Source organism: Xyrauchen texanus, chromosome 21, assembly GCF_025860055.1.
Source record: "Xyrauchen texanus isolate HMW12.3.18 chromosome 21, RBS_HiC_50CHRs, whole genome shotgun sequence".
Classification (NCBI taxonomy): Eukaryota; Metazoa; Chordata; class Actinopteri; order Cypriniformes; family Catostomidae; genus Xyrauchen; species Xyrauchen texanus.
Genome location: NC_068296.1, coordinates 35568775 through 35589848, shown reverse-complemented (window position 1 = coordinate 35589848; position 21074 = coordinate 35568775). Strand labels below are relative to the sequence as shown.

Genomic DNA, 21074 nt, shown 5'->3' with positions numbered 1-21074 from the left:
GAACAATAAGAGTAAAATCTGGACAAGTCTGTCAAACCTTGTGCTGTTCCTGCCGCTCTGCACATCCTTCTGATAAATCTCAACATTAGTGGCTGACGTTTAGATTCATAAAGGTCAATGATCATTTCAGTCTGGTCTGTCTGAGCAGCACATTTAACATTTTCTGCAAACCTTCAATCCAGACATTGCATTATTGAAGGTTGGGACAGCTCAAACTACCGAACATTGGACGCCAAAAATTCACAGCATGCATTTTAACGGAACAGGAATGGAGGGCATTCACATTTAATTCTTAAAGGCACAGCAGAAAAAATGGCCTAGGTTCAGCGACTACATTGAAATTCTGTATTTGGTGCCATTCTTTACTAAAAGTATAAAAATGTATGTATCTATGTATGTATGTATGTATGCACTTATTAATTTATGATATGACTCCTTTAATTATTCATGCATAAATGAATTCATGGATAAGGTTCTACCTCAAAGTAGAAGGTCTCCTCAAACTGAGGATCGCTGGTTTTCTTCTTTACCTTTGTTTTTTTCTGATCACACCTAAAAGAGAGAGAGAGACAGTGTGAGAGAGAAAGAGAGAGATACAGGAAAGACATCAGGATGTTATTATTCAATCAGAGCGGATGTTCTGTACTTATTTCAGTCTAGATCAGACACTGAGGTCTCATTACTGACTGATTTAGAAAGTATCACAACAGTGCTTTCTGACTCTTTCAGTACTTCATCAGAAACCCACAGAGTTCTGTGTAAACCTCGGTTTCCTTAACAGTAACCCTTGTGATGTTATTACTTGAAATGTGTGTAAACCCACCTGGCTGGCCCTACAAGTGTTACTGTGGCATACGGGTCACAGTTCTGGCCACTTATCAATGGCAAACCCTGACAGGCAATTATCCTGCAACAAACACACACACAGCTTGTTAATGAACCTGTTAGTGGTAATAAAATCAAACATGTTACAGCAGAATGCTCTGTCCACACTGTCTTGGTAGCATTATATTTGGCCCATTTTACTTTAGTAATGTGCCACATATCTGAGTAAAACTGTACATTCATCCAGAAAAATATTTTGTGTAATTTTCCTTATTGGTTGTACTATCCCTTTAAGAGTTTCTTCCATGCCATGTGTTAAAAAGTGAATGAATGAGAGGATAAAAGGAGAAAGAGTGTAAATAAAAGTGTCAGATAAGAGGGGAGAAAGCAGAAGCGTTGCCATACAAGGCAGGAAGTAATTCACACTCGTAGTCGTCATGACGACAGTTGAACTCGTTGATGAAGCGGTAAGAAAAAAGGTGAGAAAAAACGAAGCAGAGAGAATGAAAGAGAGAGAGAGAGAGAGAGAGAGAGAGAGAGAGAGAGAGAGAAAAAAAGCAATGTGACAGCAAAACAAAACTACAGCAACAATGCAGCTCGGACTTCCTTCTGCCATGGCATCACTTCCTCTTTTGTCAATCTGCTCTGTAGGAGAGTGTGAATGAACAGCAATGGCCTGCTGGCCTACACACATACAGACGGAGACAAGCAGTTTTTCACACCATCATAGAATACGTACACACCCTGTAGAGGTGTGAAAGCGAAAATCACAAGCAATCTTTCCGCTCCCAGATAACATACACACCTCTGAAGCAGCAAACTCAACTTTCACATATGTCACAAGAAATATATTGTGCACAGCATTAAATATGTTACACAAGAGAACACAAAAACTATTGTCAGGGAAGCAAAACTGTTGTGAAGGAGTGCAAAACTACTGTAAGAGAATGCAAAACTTATTGTAACGAAACGCAAAACTTTTTATGAAGGAACTAAAATCTTTTTGGGATGGAACACACGCTTTTGAAAGAAACACAAGAAAAACGCAAAAAGTTGCAAAATGACTTGTGTTTTTCACGAGTCTATGATTTCGAGTCCAAGTCAAGTCTCAAGTCAATTGTTTACGAGTCCGAGTAATTATTGTGACTTGATGTTCCAAATGCAAAACACTTCCAAGGGAACGCAAACTACTGTGAATGAACGCAAACGTTTTTGTTAAGGAATGCAAAATTTCTTGAGTGAACGCAAACTATTGTGAGGGAACACAAAACTTATTGTAAGGGAACATAAACTAATGCAAGAGAATGCAAAACATTTTGTGAGGCAACACAAACTAATGCGAGGGAACGCAAAACAATTGCAAGGGAGCGCAAACAACTGCAAGGGAACGCAAAACGTATTGTGAGGGAACAAAACAGTTTTTAAAAGTGAACGCAAACTATTGCATGAGAACACAAACTACTATGAGGTAACGCAAACATTTTTGAAAGGGAACGCAAACTATTGCAAGAGAACGCAAAGTACTGAGAGGGAACGAAAATATTTTTGAGAGGGAACGCAAACTATTGCAAGAGAACGCAAACTACCACGAGGGAACGCAAATGTTTTTAAGAGGGAACGCAAAAGTTTTTGAGAGGGAATGCAAACTATTTCAAGAGAACACAAACTACTACGAGGGAACGCAAAAGCTTTTGAGAGGGAACGCAAACCATTGCAAGAGAATGCAAACTACTTCGAGGGAACGCAAACTACTTCGAGGGAACACAAACTTTTTTGAGAGGGAACGCAAATGTTTATGAGAGGGAAAGCAAACTATTGCAAGAGAACGCAAAATACTGAGAGGGAACGCAAACATTTTTAAGAGGGAACGCAAACTATTGCGAGGAAATGCAAAACGTATTGCGAGAAAATGCAAAGGAATGAGGGAATGCAAAGGTTTTTTGAGAGAATGCAAACTATTGCAAGGGAACGCAAAACTATTTAAGAAAATAAATTCCCTTCCTGTCCTTTAAGGGGCTCCGTACTTAGCGGCATAGATGCAGCAACATGCAAAAACACAAATTCACAGTTACTAATCTCATAATATAATAAAAAAAATTCCACGAATGTAAACATCCAATGCTTTGTCTTTGTAATCTGGTTCTATTTCGATATGTAAAACCCACTTCTTCACTATTAAATCAATTCCCAAATTATAAAATCAAATAAATTCTCATTGAATATGCTGTTTCACACAGAAATATGTCACATTAAGGAAGTAAAATGGGTTGCAAATGCCAATTCATGTTGACTTTAATTACAGTACTTCTCTAAAATGATTCCACAAAAAATTATTTAGAATAGTCCGTAAATTTTTTTAAACACACGTGACTGAAAGTCATAACTTACTGAACGACAAGCTGCTGGCTGACGGATCCCGTCTCTGTGATCAACTCGTTTAGCCTCATCTCTAAATGAACCTTCCCCTGTCAAAGAAAAGAGATTCATTTCATTGCTTGAGAAGAGTGTTAGTGCTATCTTTCTTTAAAATGAATGACACTTTTGATATTTTGTTATTTAATATAATAACACCCACACTTTGTGTAAGTATGACTCAAGTGTCAAAATACTTGGGGTCACTCTCTGACTAAGAGGTCGTCAAAATAATGTGTTATTATCAAAGAAAAGTAAAAAGTCATTTGAAATACAGAACATTACATTAAAAAACTGTTTTGAGGACTGAAGCAGTGCACAGTACAATATCAACATTAGGACACAAAAACATTGGACTGATAGCATAACTGACATGCTTATGATAAAATAGGATATATGTTGAAATATCACGGTGGTCAAATTTGGTGAAGCTGATAATGTCGGAATGAGAGAGTGAACAAAGGAGACGAGGAAGAAAGCAGACAGAGAAGAAAAACAAAATAAAAAACGCCCACATACTCCTACGCAATATTTTTTTGCAAGTTCCTTTGAGAAATTACACCAAGAGCACACAAATAATTCAATGTTAATACTGAAGTCAAGAGAGGGCAGAGCGTCCATTCTAGAATATACTCTATGGACACACTTGATTGAATTAAAAACCTTTTGATATAAAAGTTTATAATCAAATGCTTCAAATCAGATTTAGAGACAAATATAAATACTAAACATTATCATTTATTTCTTTAAAATGGATGAGTTGGACCGGACACTGTGCTATTCTCAAATATGAAAAGAAGCAATATTAAAGAATGAGTAGATGCGTCCAAACTTTATGAAAGTGCTGATCCTCAAAGACGCATTCAATAATATCACAGAATCAAATTGTCTGTTTTAACCCCGCTGCAGGTGCGACTGTTGGGAAGATATCTTTTTGTGTTATAGACCTACAATTTATTATTTGTAAAGCAATTCACTTTATAAACTACAAAACTTGTTTTGCATAAATCAGTTGGCATTATGATTGGTGTTTTTGGTGTATGTAGTTGGTTCTAGAACGCAGAAGTGGAAGAACGTCTGCTGATTTCAGCCAGCTCTGGGCGGCTCTAAATGTTCTTATCTGCCGGAACAGCCGCCCACCTTTTTCTCGTCCTCAGGGTTAAAGACACACACACACACACACACACACACACACACACCAGGGTGTTTAACCGAGTGCCACTGTCATCAATCCTACTGAAGACTCAACTACTTTAAAACTAGGGCTGGTCGATATAGCTATAAATAAATATATATATATATATTTCACCTTTTTGACATATTTGATATATATCTGGATATTTACATATTTGCTTTGAAATGACTCTTGAAAAACTTAAATGTTATTTTCATTTATTCAAGATTCAATTTAAAACAATAAAAGAAAATCCTCTTAATTTTTCACTAAATGAACACAAATTAATTATACTAATCACTTTTATTTGCATGCACTAATATTACATGGTAATAAACAGCAATATTTACCTATATTATATATATATATATATATATATATATATATATATATATATATGTGTAAATATTGCTGATTATTACATATGTATATATATTTTTATATATAAAACTATTTAATATATTAATATGTTTGAGTAATGAAGCAAAGAAATCATTGTTTAAATGAAAGAAGTGAATTTATTGTGAACTAACCGAAGTTTAAATCAGAAATGCTATTTAAGAAATATTCCTGGTTCAAAGTTAAGCTTACTCGCTGCCATTTGTGGCAAAATGTTGATTACCAAAACTTCGACTTCTCCCTCGTTTAAAAAAAAAGCAATAATCGTGGTTACAGTGAGACACTTACAATGGAAGTGAATGGGGCCAGCCGGTAAACGTTAAAATACTCACTGTTTCAAAAGTATAACTACAAGACGTAAACAATATGCATGTTAACGTGATATTAGTGTTATAAAATCAGTTACTATTCTTATCTGTGTAAAGTTATAGCCAATTTGACAATTTTGTTGTAATGACGACTTAAAGGCAGTAAACCCTTTAAACTGGTAAACGCTGAAACGCTTGTAAATCCTGATTTTATTTCACTAAAATCATGTTAATATGTATAATGTTTACATTTTATGGCTACAATTTTGAAATAGTGAGTATTTTAAAGTTTACGGACTTGGCTCCATTCACTTCCATTGTAGGTGCCGCACTGTAACCGCAATTGTAGCTGTTTTTAAAAAGAAATACGGATGAGTCAAAACAATTTTTGTGGTAATCAACATTATTCCACAAATGCTCTCAATTGAGCTTAACATGTAATGAACCCTGAACATTCCTTTAAAACATCTGTCTTAACACTCTCTTCCTCGCAAGTCGCAAAACATGGTCTTAAGGAAACTTAAAGGAATAGTTCACCCAAAAATGTTAATTCTCTCATTATTTACTCATCCTTTCATTCTAGACCGATTCCAGATGTTTATGACTTTCTTTATTCTGCTGAACACAAATGAAGATTTTTAGAAGAATTTCTCAACTCAGTACAATGCAAGTGAATGGTGTCCATAGAGCATATAAAGGCTGTGTAAAAGTAATCCATAAGACTCCAGTGGTTTAATCCATGTCTTCAGAAGTGATATGATAGGTGAGGGTGAGAAACAGATCCATATTTAAGTTGTTTTTTATGATCAATCTCCATTTTCAAATTCTTTTGTTTTGGCAAATGGCATTCTTCTTGCATATCACCATCTACTGGGCAGGGAGGAGAATTTATAGTAAAAATGGACTAAATATTGATCCAATTCTCATCCACACCTATCATATCAGTTCTGAAGACATGGATTTAGCCACTGGAGTCATATGGATTACTTTTATGATGCCTTTATGTGATATTTGGACCTTCAAAATGTTGGTAACCATTCACTTGCATTGTATGGACCTACAGAGCTGCAATATTCTGCTTAAAAGCTTTTAAGCAGAAGAAATAATGTCATACACAACTGTGATGTATGAGGGTGAGCAAATGATGAGAGAATTACATTTTTTTGGGTGAACTATCCCTTTAAATGGTCAAATAAAAAGCCCATTATAATGATCACAATATTCATGATGGTGCTACCACAAATATATCATGAATATGCAACATATTGTTCTGCCTGATTTAAAACATTCTACATTAAAAGCAAAATAAGAATAAAAACAGAAACAAAACCAAAACAAGAGCGTCCTTGTCACTGAACAATGCGCATTCTGTTTCACAATATATATTGGAGTGGTAGGTGGCGTAGTGGCTAAAGCACAGGGCTGTTAATCAGAAGGTCGTTGGTTCGAACCCCACGGCCACCACCATTGTGCCCTTGAGCAAGGCACCAATATTACAGGGATTGTCCCTGTAATAATTGCACTGTAAGTCACTTTGGATAAAAGCGTCTGCCAAATGCATAAATGTAAATGTATACTGACTGAATTTTGTGTAAAATGGGTGTACATTTAATTTCAACAATTTTGTGGATAATTTACATTCATATTAATAATTTAAAAAAGCTTTAAAAAATGTGGAAACACTCATGCGGAAGTCGCAATTTTAAAGCTGTTTTTGTTCTTTTATCGTAAACAGAAGTTTTTACAAGCAAATTCCTTGACATAACATCTTTTTGTTTCTGATACAGTTAACCCACAACTTCCAACCCCCACACTCCCCGGTTCTGCTGAATCATACTTGTGTACAACACAGATCGGTGCATACACCATACACAAAAACAGGATGTGGACTCGGGCTTGCATCTGCTTTAAAGACATTGGACCACATATGAAAACTGACTAATGGTACATCGATCTCATTGGGCACGGCAAGGCGATGAGTAATCATAAACTCATCCGATTGGCTCAAACTACAGATGGCGACTAACCACACAAGGGAAGTAAGGCTGGGTATTCATTTATTTCTTTGTTGGCTATGTGTTGGTGTGTTGAACCATAACTCACACCCAATCTAACAGTTAGATATATTAGATAAGCACTTCTCAGCTGGTGGGTCGCAACCCAAAATGGTCTGTTCTGATAGAGTCTAAGAGAGCAGGGGGACACAATGCAAAATGGACATAGTTAGGATAGAAACATACAGTAAAGAGGCAGCTTTTGAAAGGGAGGAGAAAATGCTTCTCAAATCTTTTGTACGTCCAATTAAACTCATACAGTACTGTTTACGGCATTTGAACTATGGATTTTTAAATACATTTGTGTTTACTTTTTTAATGTTGATACTGTTTTGGGTCGACACCCCAAACGGTATCAATATATTTATCCAATATAAATTCTGGGCCCTGAAGCAAAGTCATTTGGGTACCACTATGATGGATCACTCACCTGAACTTCTGAGTGTGGGTCCACAGGCTGCAAGTGAAACCAGTTCTCTTTTCCGCTATACTTATATAGATCTTCCTTCCTGATAGCTACTTTCCCTGCAAACACACACATGCTTTAGTTGACATGTACAATGTGCATTAGTCTCAATGCATATGACACGTAAATGACAGAAAACAAGGGCAGAGATACTGACCTACAGGTATGTCCCTTAGGAACATACTCTTGGCGTACACATAGAAGGAAAGGCATTGGAACGGGCGGGGAATCTCGAAGTAGAAGTCCTCTCCAAAGAACGGGCTAAAGAATTGGAAAAAAGATGTTAATCACAACAACTATGACTCCAAACACAGCAGAGGATATTGTGTTAGCGAATGGCTAAGTGATTTTTAATATTTGTATTGTTTATGTTTGGGCGATCCAACTGAAATTTTGGCTACTAATTACGCTTAATGGGGGTTCGAATGAGTCTGGCTTTTGGCTGGCCGTGTGCAGCAGATGTGCTGGGAGAATATACCAGCTGCATTCCCAGGATCCTTGTGTGAGGCTGGTATTTGGTAAAAGGCATTCAGGAGAAAGAGATGATATCAGAGCTAAATTACATTGGGCACCAAATAGTATTTGGACACTTTAGCCGCACTTAAAATTTATGAATTTAATTTCATTAAATGACAAAATATCAAACCAAGTGGCATTTTTTTTTTTTACAGTGGATGTATCAAAAAGTTTGGAACATGTCGATAGTTAATGTGCTGCACTAAATATAGTGCAAATGCAATAAGCTGCTTAAAAATGAGTTCTTCATTCTCAGAAAATAAAACAATTATTTGTTATTAATTTTTGAAAAATAGCTTTAGTCCTCCCGCAATTGTACTAATAAAAATTGATTGGAGCCCAAAGTCTAGTGTGACCGCCCAACAAGAGTGTTGCAAAACTGCAAAAAAAAATGCAAAAAAGTTAATTCTGAGAGACATTCTAGCAGGTCTCAACAGTAAGAAAAAAAACACAATTTCAGATTTTTACTTGCCCTGCCAAAATGTTCACTAGCCCCAACAACAAGAAAAATGTACATTGTTTTTTTTTTTAAGACATGTATTTTTATTTATATAAATGATTTACATTTTTAATAAAACATTTGGTTACACTTTGTTTTAGTGTCCTTGTTACAGTGTAATTACACAAGTAATTACTCATTATTACTAATTAACAACCTGTACTTACTATAGGTTTAGGGTTTGGTTTAGGGTTAGTTGCTTGTAATAATTCCTAATTGAATGTTATTTCTATAGACAATAACATGTAACATGTGTAAAAAGGACATTGTAAAATAATGTGTTGCCAAAATTTCTTTATAAAAAAACACCCTTAATTCATTCTCGCAATTTCGACAAAACCTTATCTATGTTAGCCATCTAGATAACGTCACCTTGGTGACAAGTTTAAATTTCTCAGCAGAAATTGTAACAACATGTTCAATAATTCAAAGAAGAGTTAGTTTTGCAGCCATTTACATATAAATCACCTATTAGCATATATACAACTTTAAAATGTTCAGTTTTTCTCTTTTTAGAGAATGGACCAAGAATATTCATGAAGAGTTCTTAGCCATGATCCAAACCAATCAGCTCTGAGGTGAATCACAACATTACAAACTTTGATTTGAACAAAAAGTATTTCAAAATCGGACGAAAAGACAAAATACAAGACTGTGTACTTAATGTCTTTCATGAGGGATTGAACTACAATCCCACGAAGCATTGCGAAAGACGCGATCGAATTAAAATCAATGGAAAAATAGAAAACTTTTGATTTAAAGTTAATGAATATAAGTTTAGAAACAACATATTTACATTTTGTTGCAAAATATCCAATAAACAAATGTATAAGTAGTTTGAGAGTGTAGGGAGATCCACTTGATTGCATAATTCACGATGTGTTATGGACTGCTGGGCTCATTTGGCAAAACAGCCTCTAAAATTTACTCAGAATGGTGCCAAAAACAAAAACCATTCAGAGACCGGCAGTTCTGTAGATGGAAATGCCTTGTTGATGAGAGAGATCAACAGAGGATGGCCAGACTGGTTCAAACTGACAAAGTCTACAGTAACTCGGATAACCACTCTGTACAGTTTTGGTGAGAAGAATATCATATGAGAATACTATTCTGAGATGTGGGTTGGCGCTGTTTTGGCGGCACGAGGGGGACCTACACAATATCAGGCAGGTGGTTTTAATGTTGTGGCCGATAGGTGTATACAGGAGTAAAGAGTGCACCATTTATACATTGCATGAGTAACGGGGTTCACACAATGGGCAAGGAGGAGGTGGGAACCAGCAGAACAGTCAACATAACATTAATTACATAAATGAACTTAAACAAACATAAACGCAGAGACACACAAACAGCAGCTGCGTTTCGAACTGGCACATCCAGCTCGCATTTATCCCCCCCGCTGATTAGGACAATTCAGCGCCGGGTTAGCGTGCATTGGGAATTGGGCATTCCGATTCACAGAATATTGACAGTGGCGTTTTCATGCTTATTGCCAATATGCTGATGGTTTTAATTTGGTCAATAATTGCCTAAAAAATGTCAGCAGCCGATAGATACATCTGTGCAAGTTTTATGGGGTCTTTAAATGTCCAAATATTTCTTTGGGTCACTGTTTATGTGGATATCAGTAGTAAAAACCTGCTCATTCGTAAATGTTATTGTATATCATATTAATAATGAGCAACAGCAGTGTAAAAATATAAAACTGACTTCTAGCTGCGACTGCAACAGTCAAATACCTCAGCTGACACTTGAGAGGAGAATGCTCATCCACCCACACACACACACACACACACACACACACACATTACACACTTAAATCCTCCGCACTGCAGAACGCATGAACTCCCACATACATTCACACACACAAACACGTATTCCAACTTCCCAAAGTAGCTACAGTTACATCCACTCAACTCCAAATACTCGAAACAGAGCGTTGCCACACATAAATGGCCTCCATTTACTTTAGGACGAAAAAGTGTTTAATAATAAGCCAGATGGGAGAAAGAGAGATACGAAAAAGGTGCTGAAAGACTTGAGGAGAACCTTCATGCTCTGAAAGAGGCTGATTGCAAGCGAGTGTGTACGAAAGAAAAGGAGTGATAGATAGCAAGTTTGAGAGAGAAAAGTGAAGGAGCGCGTAGGTGGGACACACTTCCTTAGACACAGCCAACAGAGCTCTTTGAACAGAGGGGGAAACAGTTGTGAAATACCTTTCACAAGGGAAAGCCTTTAGAAAGCGAGAGTGCGATAAAGAAGATTTTGTTCTTTCTGTGACTAGACATTTTTTGCAACCGAAAATGTACACAGAGTAGTATCATCAAACACAAAGCTATACGTCTGTTATCAAGCTGAACTGCTATCAAGTCAAACCCAGAATGTCCAGACCGGAAGGTCAGCTTTGAGCAAATTTGAGCATTACAAAATGTAAATGTTAACGAAACAAATATTTTTTTCATAACGTCAACTATTTAAATCGTGCAATTGTAGAGCAGGAAATGGGAGCAGTCTTGCAATGCAAAGACCATTTTCTTCAGTGTTTATCATAATGTATTTGCATAACATAAAATTTGCAGGTTTCTCTTGTTAATATAATTTCATTTAAGATGGTTACTGCTGAACAAATATTTTCTCATCCAGGGCCATAAACGCCAATGTTGTTATTAGTGGTCCCAATTGTCGGTTTTTAATTGGCCTATTCTTAAACTTTTACCTCCAATCCTAAATATATGTTAACATTTATTATAACTAATCTTTATCTATATATATATATTTTTTTTTTCCTTTTCTCCCCAATTTGGAATGTCTAATGCGCTCTAAGTCCTCGTGGTGGAGTGGTGACTCGCCTCAATCCGGGTAGCGGAGGATGAATCTCTGTTGCCTCCGCGTCTGAGACGGTCAATATGCGCATCTTATCACGTGGCTTGTTGAGTGTGTTACCGTGGAGATGTAGCATGTGAGGACACTTCAAGCTATTCTCCGCGGCATCCACGCGCAACTCACCTCACGCCCCACCGAGAGCGAGAACCACATTATAGCGACCACGAGGAGGATAATCCAATGTGACAACCGGCCAATTGGTTTCTTAGGAAGCCTGACTGGAGTCACTGAGCATGCCCTGGATTAGAACTTGCGTATGGTAGTCAGCATCTTTACTTGCTGAGCTACCCAGGCCCCCAATTAACTTTTACATTATGGGACAATATTTGCTCCATGGATTTGATTATTCGGGGCAATTTTTTACCTTTTTGAGGAGATACCGTAATTTCCGGACTATAAGCCGCAACTTTTTTCCCACGCTTTGAACCTCGCGGCTTATACAATGACGCGGCTAATATATGGATTTTTCCCGCTTTCAAATTTTATAAAAAATAAAAAAAAAAAATTCTGTGACGTGCTCAGTTTTTTGGCGGCGTGAAGCTTTCATTAGACCAATGAAATTGCCGAACGGGTTAAGGACTGTTTAGATTAAATCGAGCGCGCTCAAACTTCCCATCATTCTGATTACGGTAGTAATTTTGTCACCCTCACCATGGCAAAGACATGGAGAAACGCATATGATGCTGCTTTCAAGTTGAAGGCGATTGATCTGGCTGTTGGAAAAGTAAATAGAGCTGCTGCACGGGAGCTTGGTCTTAATGAGTCGATGATAAGACGTTAAACAGCAGCGAGGAATTGACTCAGTGCAAAAAGACAACTAAGCTGAGGCTATTCAACTCCGACACCGAACGAGATGACTTCAGTGCACAGGACGAGGAAGATAGTGACCAATGACTTTATTGGTAGGCTACTGTTTACTGCAAATGTTTTATTACAAGCCGCGTGTCGCAGCGGTGGCGTGGTCAAGCGCCCGTCCGGGAGAGAAAAGCTGTAAGGGCGCTTACACCTGCGCTAAATTATGTCTAACACCGGTGTCTAATTTCAAGTGCCCTGCTTCACGTGTCCTTCTTGGGAAAACTGTCACGCGGGCACCAGTGTGACAGTTTTCAGCAGGGCACTTGACGTTCCAGGTAAGGCTTAATGACCACAGCAATGTTTACAATCAATTTTATAAAGTTTCTCAATTCTTCTATGCGCCAACACTAGACTGACGTGTGTCACTCTCTCAGCTCTGTGGCTGCTGCCTTTTTATGCCGCTCTCCCCATGCTTTCTGAAATTAGACACCGGTGTTAGACATAATTTAGCTCAGGTGTAAGCGCCTTACCGCTTTTCTCTCCGGACGGGCGCTTGACCACGCCCGCTGCCACACCGTGTTTCGTTAAAGCCTGAGTAAAGTTCATTTGTTTCAATGTACCGGTAGGCACCTGCGCTTATAGACAGGTGCGGCTTATTTATGTTCAAAATAATATTTTATTTAAAAATCAGTGGGTGCGGCTTATATTCAGGTGCGCTCAATAGTCCGGAAATTACGGTATTCTTTTTCTAACAATTCAAAACAAGCTGTGTCTTATGTGAAATCCCTCATCTTTTTTTTATCTATTTATTTATGAGGTCATGAAGTACTTTTTAAAAATAATTGTATTATCTTCCCTGAGGTCCAGTGACAATGTTATGAAGTTTTTTTGCACCAAAACAATCAAAATTTAGTAATATATGATCATTTTCCACCCTGTTTTTGACCCTCTGTCTGAAACGCTCGGTTTTGGCCTAAGCGCCTCCTTAAAACTTCGACATAGATGCCCACTGTTCTGATTGGCTAACATCATGCAGCCCCAAAAATTCAGCAAAATCAATTTTAAGAGAATGAACCTCAACATTATAAAAATAAAATTAAGGTTTACACATAACAAACATTGCATCTGAATATATTAAACTGCTCATCTCAAGCACAACTGCACTCAGCACCATAAACTATCAAACACTTTGAAGTATTTGAAATATTCATGAATGAAAAAGTTTACTTAGGTTTTAAAAGTGTTTTAACTGCCCCATCCTTCAAAAGCATTTCCTTTGCAAAGCTTGAATCGTATTTTGTCTGTTCACATGCAATCCATGCAGACATGAGCATAAAAAAATGAACACAGTCCAAAAAACGGTGAAATGGCACACACACTGTAGGCGCACTGAGGTGCACATCGCTGTAAACACATCGAAACGGTCAAAGACGTCCAATGTTTACAAATTCCAACAATTAAAAAAGCACAGATGGGAAAAAGAACAGGCAGCAGCTAAAAGAGAGAATTGCTTCTCCCTTTCAGAGTTGTAACTTAATATTGCGTATTTTAAAAGCGGTGAGATATATGGCAGTGGTTAAAGAGTCTGTGTAGTTCATGTTTATATACAAAATAATTAAAATAGACCAGATGGGTCCTCTAAGGGGTAATGATAAGAATATTTATCCACACAAGGCCTGCCATCTAGACTTGAACTGAGCTCCAGTGGGCGGGGCCAATGATGTTATCTTATGAGGCATTCTGACCTTGTTTTACATAATTTTAAAAAATGTCTTAGCACAAAAGGCTCAAATAGAAACTTAGAAAATAAATTCTATATATATATATATATATATATATATATATATATATATATATATATATATATATATATATATATATGACACACACACACACACACACACACACTGGTGGCCAAATGTTTGGAATAATGTACAGATTTTGCTCTTATAGAAAGAAACTGGTACTTTAAGTGGCATTCAACTGATCACAATGTAAAGTCAGGACATATATATTTTTTTGCATATAACCCATTCAAATGTAATGTTGATAATAGGGAGATGGAAATTGGTTGAAATTCTGATAAAAAACAAACATTTAAAAGAAAATGAACTAAGCTATATGTTAATATTTAATTATTTATTTATTTTGGAATATCACATATAAAATGTCACTTCTACCTGACAGATATTACTGAAATATCACACCTGTGACAAGCTGTTGACCGATATGGGTTTTAAATGGCCACTGCAATACCGATATCTAGAGAGCGTGGTGGCCGATGGTTGATGTAATGTTGATACTGTATATATAAGAATTTCATGATGACAAACAAGATGTACACAAAATTGCTGAAGAAAAAAAGAATACTTAATTCACACAATATTTACCAAATATCACTAGAACTTTTAAAAAATGTGAACTATCCATTGACAAGTCTGTCTGCAGATTTTGGAATGGTTACATGAGCATTTTAGGCCCCATATACTTCTAGAAGATATCAAAGTAAAAAAAGGAAATATAAAAAACAAGTTTGATGTCATTTCGAACAAAATCTGGCCCAAAAAATGTGTTTTTGAGTTTGTTGAGGTGGTTCAAAACAGCTTGCCAGTGTGACTTTCTGGAAAATTTTGTACCGTATTAAACACCTTCTTACTGCCATTGCTCTATGTTATCGGTGGGTATGGCCTGGTTAACATGAACATAGTGGAGTGCAGAATTGGTGCAAACTTAACAACATCTGTATGATCGTTTGCGTAGAGATATTTTTTTAGAGATTAAATCTACAAATGTCTAGAAAATACAATAACAGATGGTAAACGGTGCATAGTGTGTTAGCGTTAGCATTAGCGCCATTAGGGATGTCCCGACACCACTTTTTCCACTTCCGATCCGATTCCGATATCGGAAATCTCAGTTTTGGCCGATACCGATCCCGATCCGATACAGTGTTGTTTTTTAACATAATCAGTTTATAATATCTTTACAATATTGTGTGGAAATAATTGGGTGTACTCTTTAATAGGCTATGTAAAGTAGGGATGTAACGATATTGACGATATCGCGCTATCGCGGTGGTAAACGTGTCTCGATATCGTCGTGGTTGGGTTACAATATTAAAAGGACAGGTGTCCGTCAAAAAGCAAGAGGATTAAACACAGTCCCGCGGAACAAATCATTGTTAACTACATAGACCATGATCCTTTGCGCTGCGTCATCACAACAACCGTTGTTAAGCCAATAGGATTGCACGCTACACGCTGTCCACACAAGCTCACAGCAAGCCAGCAGGGCCGGCAGCGATACTTGTAAGGATGAAAACAACAACCCCGAAGTTGAGATTGTGCCAGCCCCTGCAGCTTTTAAATCAGATGTCTGGAAACATTTTGGTTTCGCCGTGTCAAAAAACGCAAAAGGAGAGAAGGTGGTGGACAGACAATGGACTATTTTGATCTTTCTGATGAAAAACGTGAACATAAGCTAAATGATAGGTCAGTGTTTTTTTAAAAGGCTTTTTGACTGACTATTTTATTTAAGTTTAAGTTATGTTCCTAAATACCAGTTTTAAAGGGCTGCTTTTATTTGCCTTGTGCATAAACCTGACTTAACTTGATCTTTGTTTGCACTTAAAGGGAATTCCCTATTGTTTACAATTGTTCTAGTTGCTTCTTATCTTGAACATGGCACAGAAGAATCAGTTATGCAACCAAATATTACTATACAGAATATTGATGTTCCTGACTACAACTTGCACTTTAAAAGCACTATGTGATCAGCGTTTTATGTTGTCATGATCCATAAATACAACAATAAATTGCCTGTTGACTGGCAAAAGCAGAATAAATGTCAGTATTTTTTCGCTATTATCATCACAAACACTATCGTGAGCTATTTAACAATACCGTGAGCTTTTCCACAATATCGAAATTGTATCGTACCGTGAGATTTTGATATCGTTACATCCCTAATGTAAAGAGTTAATGTGTTAACTACACATTATTTCAATATAAATGTATAGCTTAAGAAACACTTTATTATTAACTAGCATACTGGCACTCCCTGAGTTCTGATTACACGCACCTGCATATCATTAGTGGCTAATCAATGACTGCATAAATAAATACCCCGCTTTCGCACGCGCTCACACACACACACACACACTCTCTCTCTCTCTCTCTCACTCTCACACACACACACACACACACACACACACACACACACACACACACACTCACTTTCTCACTCTGTGCCTGTTCTCATCGATAGTATTTCTGAGACTCCAGAACTTTCTACTATGTCAATCATGTGTCTTCATTATTGCCTGCATGTATCATAAAATTTGCAAAGGCAATGCTACCAAATCCATGTAAACTTCTGACCCACTGGGAATGTGATGAAAGAAATAAAAGCTGAAATAAATAATTCTCTCTACTATTATTCTAACATTTCACATTCTTAAAATAAAGTAGTGATCCTAAGACAGGGAAGGTTTTCTATGATTAAATGTCAGGAATTGTGAAAAACTGAGTTTAAATATATTTGGCTAAGGTGTATGTAAACTTCTGACTTCAACTCTATATTTCTTTAAAATAATTGACTGGTTAATTATAATTGATTCTGTTATGAGGCATGTAGACATGGATAGCACATTTTGATGTCATACTGGTAAATGTTTTAAATGTAGGACAACCTGTGTCACGTATTAAAATGCTCTTCAAACACTGCAGGTGTCTGAATGTTTGCAAGCAGTATACCGTTGCTCAGCTCGTTTAACCTTCTTTCTAGCCCAAGTGAAGAACGAAGAAGAATTTCGCCACAAGTGTGAAATCTGAGCCTTAAATCAGCCAAGTTGGCAAAGCTATTTCCTGATGCTGATAATCTCAAAATGGCAAAATGGCAGACGATTAATCGGCCTTGCCGATGTCATTGCAGAAATTACAAACTTCAACTTAAAGGTTTTATTTTAAAATTACTACACAGAGTTAAAAACTATCACGTAGCAATATTCTGTTAAATACAGTATATGAGTAGTGTGTCATGGAGAAACACATACTGTAGCACACGAATGGCACCATTTCCTGAGAATGACCCAAAAAGTGCTGACGATCTTGCTAGAATGTATTACTTGTACATGTTATCCTGTGTCTCATACAGGTATGGATATTTTCGTAAAGCATCATAAAAACCACATATATGAGAAGTGCTGTCCTTGTCAGAGAAATATAGCACCGGTGATGATTTTGTGCTTGTGTGTATCAGAGTGAGTGTTTACAGTCTCACCTGACACTCTTCTCGTAGACTTTTGTGCGGTATACTTCCTCCTGGTCCAGACTGATGGTACAGAAGGTGCAGAGGTCACGGAGGCGGTTTGGCCCTGAGCTCGGACCTAGATGCTTTGCTTCGCCTGTGGAGAGATGAAACCAATTTTTCATTCACGTCAATCGCATTTATACCAAGCTCTAGGTTATAACTTAACACAGAAAAGGTTAGGAAGTGATTTTACCCATCACTTGGGTAAAACTCGCCCCGTTCACTTCCATTTTAAATGCCTCACTGTTACCAAGATTTTTGCTATTTTTTTATATAAACGAGGGACAAGTTGAATCTAATTTTTGTGGTAATGAACATTATTCCACAAATATGTTGATTGAGCTTATCATGTATTTAACCCAGAATTTTGCTTTAGGGCGTTGTTTAATACATTATGTTTATTAAGCCATTTTCCTTGTGGTGAGACTGTGGTTGGCAAAACCCACACAAACACATTCCTCCTGGCTTAGACTTCATCATTCACTTTACTTGCAGAGGATATTAACAATCTGAACATTACACGTAATGAAATTAGAGGTTTGTTGGTTGTGGGGTCCGCAGTGTACACTAACTAACACACACTCGTACAGACACACACACTTGCAGGAGCGCTGTGGTGGTGCATGGGCTTGAGGCGGATGTGGCTGATGTACGTGGAGCTCATCTAAGATGTGGTTACAGAAGAAAAGCATTCACTTCCTCCCAGCATGCACTTGGCTTCCAGAAGAGTGCTGTTTCAAAAGATCAAATTCAAACACACACACATACACAACCACATGTATTAATGTGTCAGAGGGTAGATGTACGCATGGCTGATTTTGACCTCATCAAACTTATCAGAATGAAAGAGCAAGAGATATTTTGTCAACTCAAGAACAATGAATAAATATGAAAGCACCTTGTAACCTCTTATAAGTTACAGATTTACATGAACAAATTATAGTAATTCTCTATTCTAGTTCAGACCCTTTATTTGTTTTTGTCTCCTCCAAAAAAATGCTGGAATTTTTGGTTCATAAAACTTAATTTGGACAGTTCAGCACTTGTTGTTTTCTTGTTAAGTATGGCTCTACAGTTCTCTGGTACTAAATATGTTAAGTTTCATGTCAGATGCCATAGTATTTACAGTCAGCCATGATTAGTAATGTGTCAAATAACAAGACAGTTACTGAGATTAAGCGAGTAGTATTCAGCTGGTCATGTGATTCTAAAATGGCAGCCCCCATGTGTGGACCCTCTCCATGTAGAATAAACCAGCTTTATAAGATTACTGATATGACTGGAGTCTTCATTTTAAATGAGTAAAATATTACTGAGTACACCTTTAAGTAGCAGTATAAAAAGCTTTTATATAAATATAAATGTAATGTTAATAATGCCATGATCATCATCCATTATTCCTTACTTGATCAATAGCTGAACACAGACTTTGTTTATAAAGGAGGTTTGCATGTTTAATACAGCCATGACTGTTTTCCGTGGTCCAATATCCCTAAAATTCATCCTACAAGAGATCCATCTATTCTAGGTATTCTTGACTCTTCTTTTTAAATGCACAAGAAATCTGCAACACACACCTTTAGCAATTACTCAGTTTCCCTCTGTTTCCGGCACACACACACCTTCCTCTGCACCATTGAGAAAACAACAGCTAATGCAAAGCTGAGGGGCTCATAATGATGCTTTCAGTCGACACAGATAAAGACTCAGAGGAAACTAAACTCCCAATAGAACACTGCCACAGGGAGTCTGTGATAGCAGCCTGTGCCCTACAGTTAACACTCTCTGCGCACACACACACACACACACACACCAGTGTAAGAAATTAACTTTTCCATTTAACCCCCTGGAATTAATGTATTTTTCAAACCAAATAAAAATATACTGTCACCCACCCTCTTTGGTCAAATACTTTTAATCAATTCATTAAAATAAACCCTCTATTTTAGTTATTTCATTGGCTGTAAGCAGTGCTGGTGGATTACTTCTGAATTGTAATCTGATTACAAATTACATGACTCAAATAGAAATCAGTAACCCAATCTCTTTGAAAACATTTTAGGTAATATACTCTGATTACTTTTGATTTTTGTTGTCACATGCATTTAAATGATATAATTGTACCATTTTGACAATGTTGCTTAAAAAGGTACAAATCTTACTTAATGGATAAAAATATGAGAATTTATATGATTTTGTGAGTGTGTTTTAGTCACTATTTGTCAGTTTCTAAATGAAATAAAAAGTGCACTCCGGCAATTTTGGCATTACATACAAAAACAGCTCAGGCCAGTTATATTTGTGAACGTCACAAAAGTTGCAGTAAAAGCGCACTGATGTAAATATTTTAATGCCGAGTACAAAGGAAATTCATTTAACTAAACTAAACTTTACCGCACTAATAAAATCAGTATTTAAAAATGTAATTTAATCTAATTACAAGTACTTGATTTTTGTAATCTGATTAAATATTACAGATTACATGTAATTGGTTGCTACACAGCACTGGCTGCAAGTGACCTATACATTTAAATCAACTCATATTTTATGCGATACTTTTAGTCCCCATTTCCACCTGGAATTAAGATCAATCACGGGTGATCTGATCACATGTGGTCAGCCCTAAATACAGGTCTAAACAGGGTCTAAAATGTTTTGTGATCAGATCTCAGAAACCACATCCGAATGTGTGAATGTCATTTGAGGTGTAAACAGTAATCTGTCCTGAATGCATACCGGCCGCAGCCAAGCATCTTCACCCATCAATAAACCGCTGTGCTAAAACAAACCAACCAATCTGAAAAAAAAAAAAAAAAAAAGGATACATACACAATCACGAGAGATATCTGATATCTGTCTGATATCAACACAGATGACAAGCACGAACACCTGAAGCTCCTTTAATACAGGTAATACTGTAGAATAACAGATCATTCTGCTTGACATGTTGCGTTTGTTCTTAGAATGTATTTCAGCCGCATCTGGGAGAAACATTGCATGGTTTTCTTTCACACTTTCTTTGTCTTTTCTTACTTTGTTGCACTTTATTATCATGCAGTAACACACTGATATAGTGATTAATGAATGTCATCATGAAACAGAGACCCTTCCCTCCAAATCTCTACACAGGTGGTCACAGGAGACACATTTGAACAACCACGTGTAAACAGCGATGTGTCTCACCAGACCACATGTGATCGGCTCACCAGAGGCGCATCGTAATACCAGATGGAAGCAGGTCCTTAGACTATGACAGACACAAGGAGTTCTCTGCATGCAAGCATTCACATACGCAGCACTTCTATAGTCACACACATACAAAGACATTAACAACACAAAATGTGCAAAGAAAATGAATACTTAAGGGATAAATCCTTGTGCATTGAAAAATGTGGCTAAATCTTTTCTTCACGTAATCTTTTACTCCAATGAG

General features: G+C 37.0%; 1 protein-coding gene across 1 annotated transcript in view; it reads right to left on the bottom strand.

Moving 5' to 3' along the window:
- Nucleotides 1-21074, bottom strand: part of LOC127661515 (ras GTPase-activating protein 2-like) — a 75800-nt gene that overhangs the window by 33602 nt on the left and 21124 nt on the right. The window contains exons 2-7 of the mRNA XM_052152253.1: nt 17612-17735; nt 7796-7899; nt 7603-7697; nt 3214-3290; nt 824-907; nt 480-552 (exon numbers count right to left, since the gene is read on the bottom strand). Coding sequence (XP_052008213.1) covers nt 480-552; nt 824-907; nt 3214-3290; nt 7603-7697; nt 7796-7899; nt 17612-17735 — 557 coding nt within the window. The remainder of the gene's footprint in view (nt 1-479; nt 553-823; nt 908-3213; nt 3291-7602; nt 7698-7795; nt 7900-17611; nt 17736-21074) is intronic.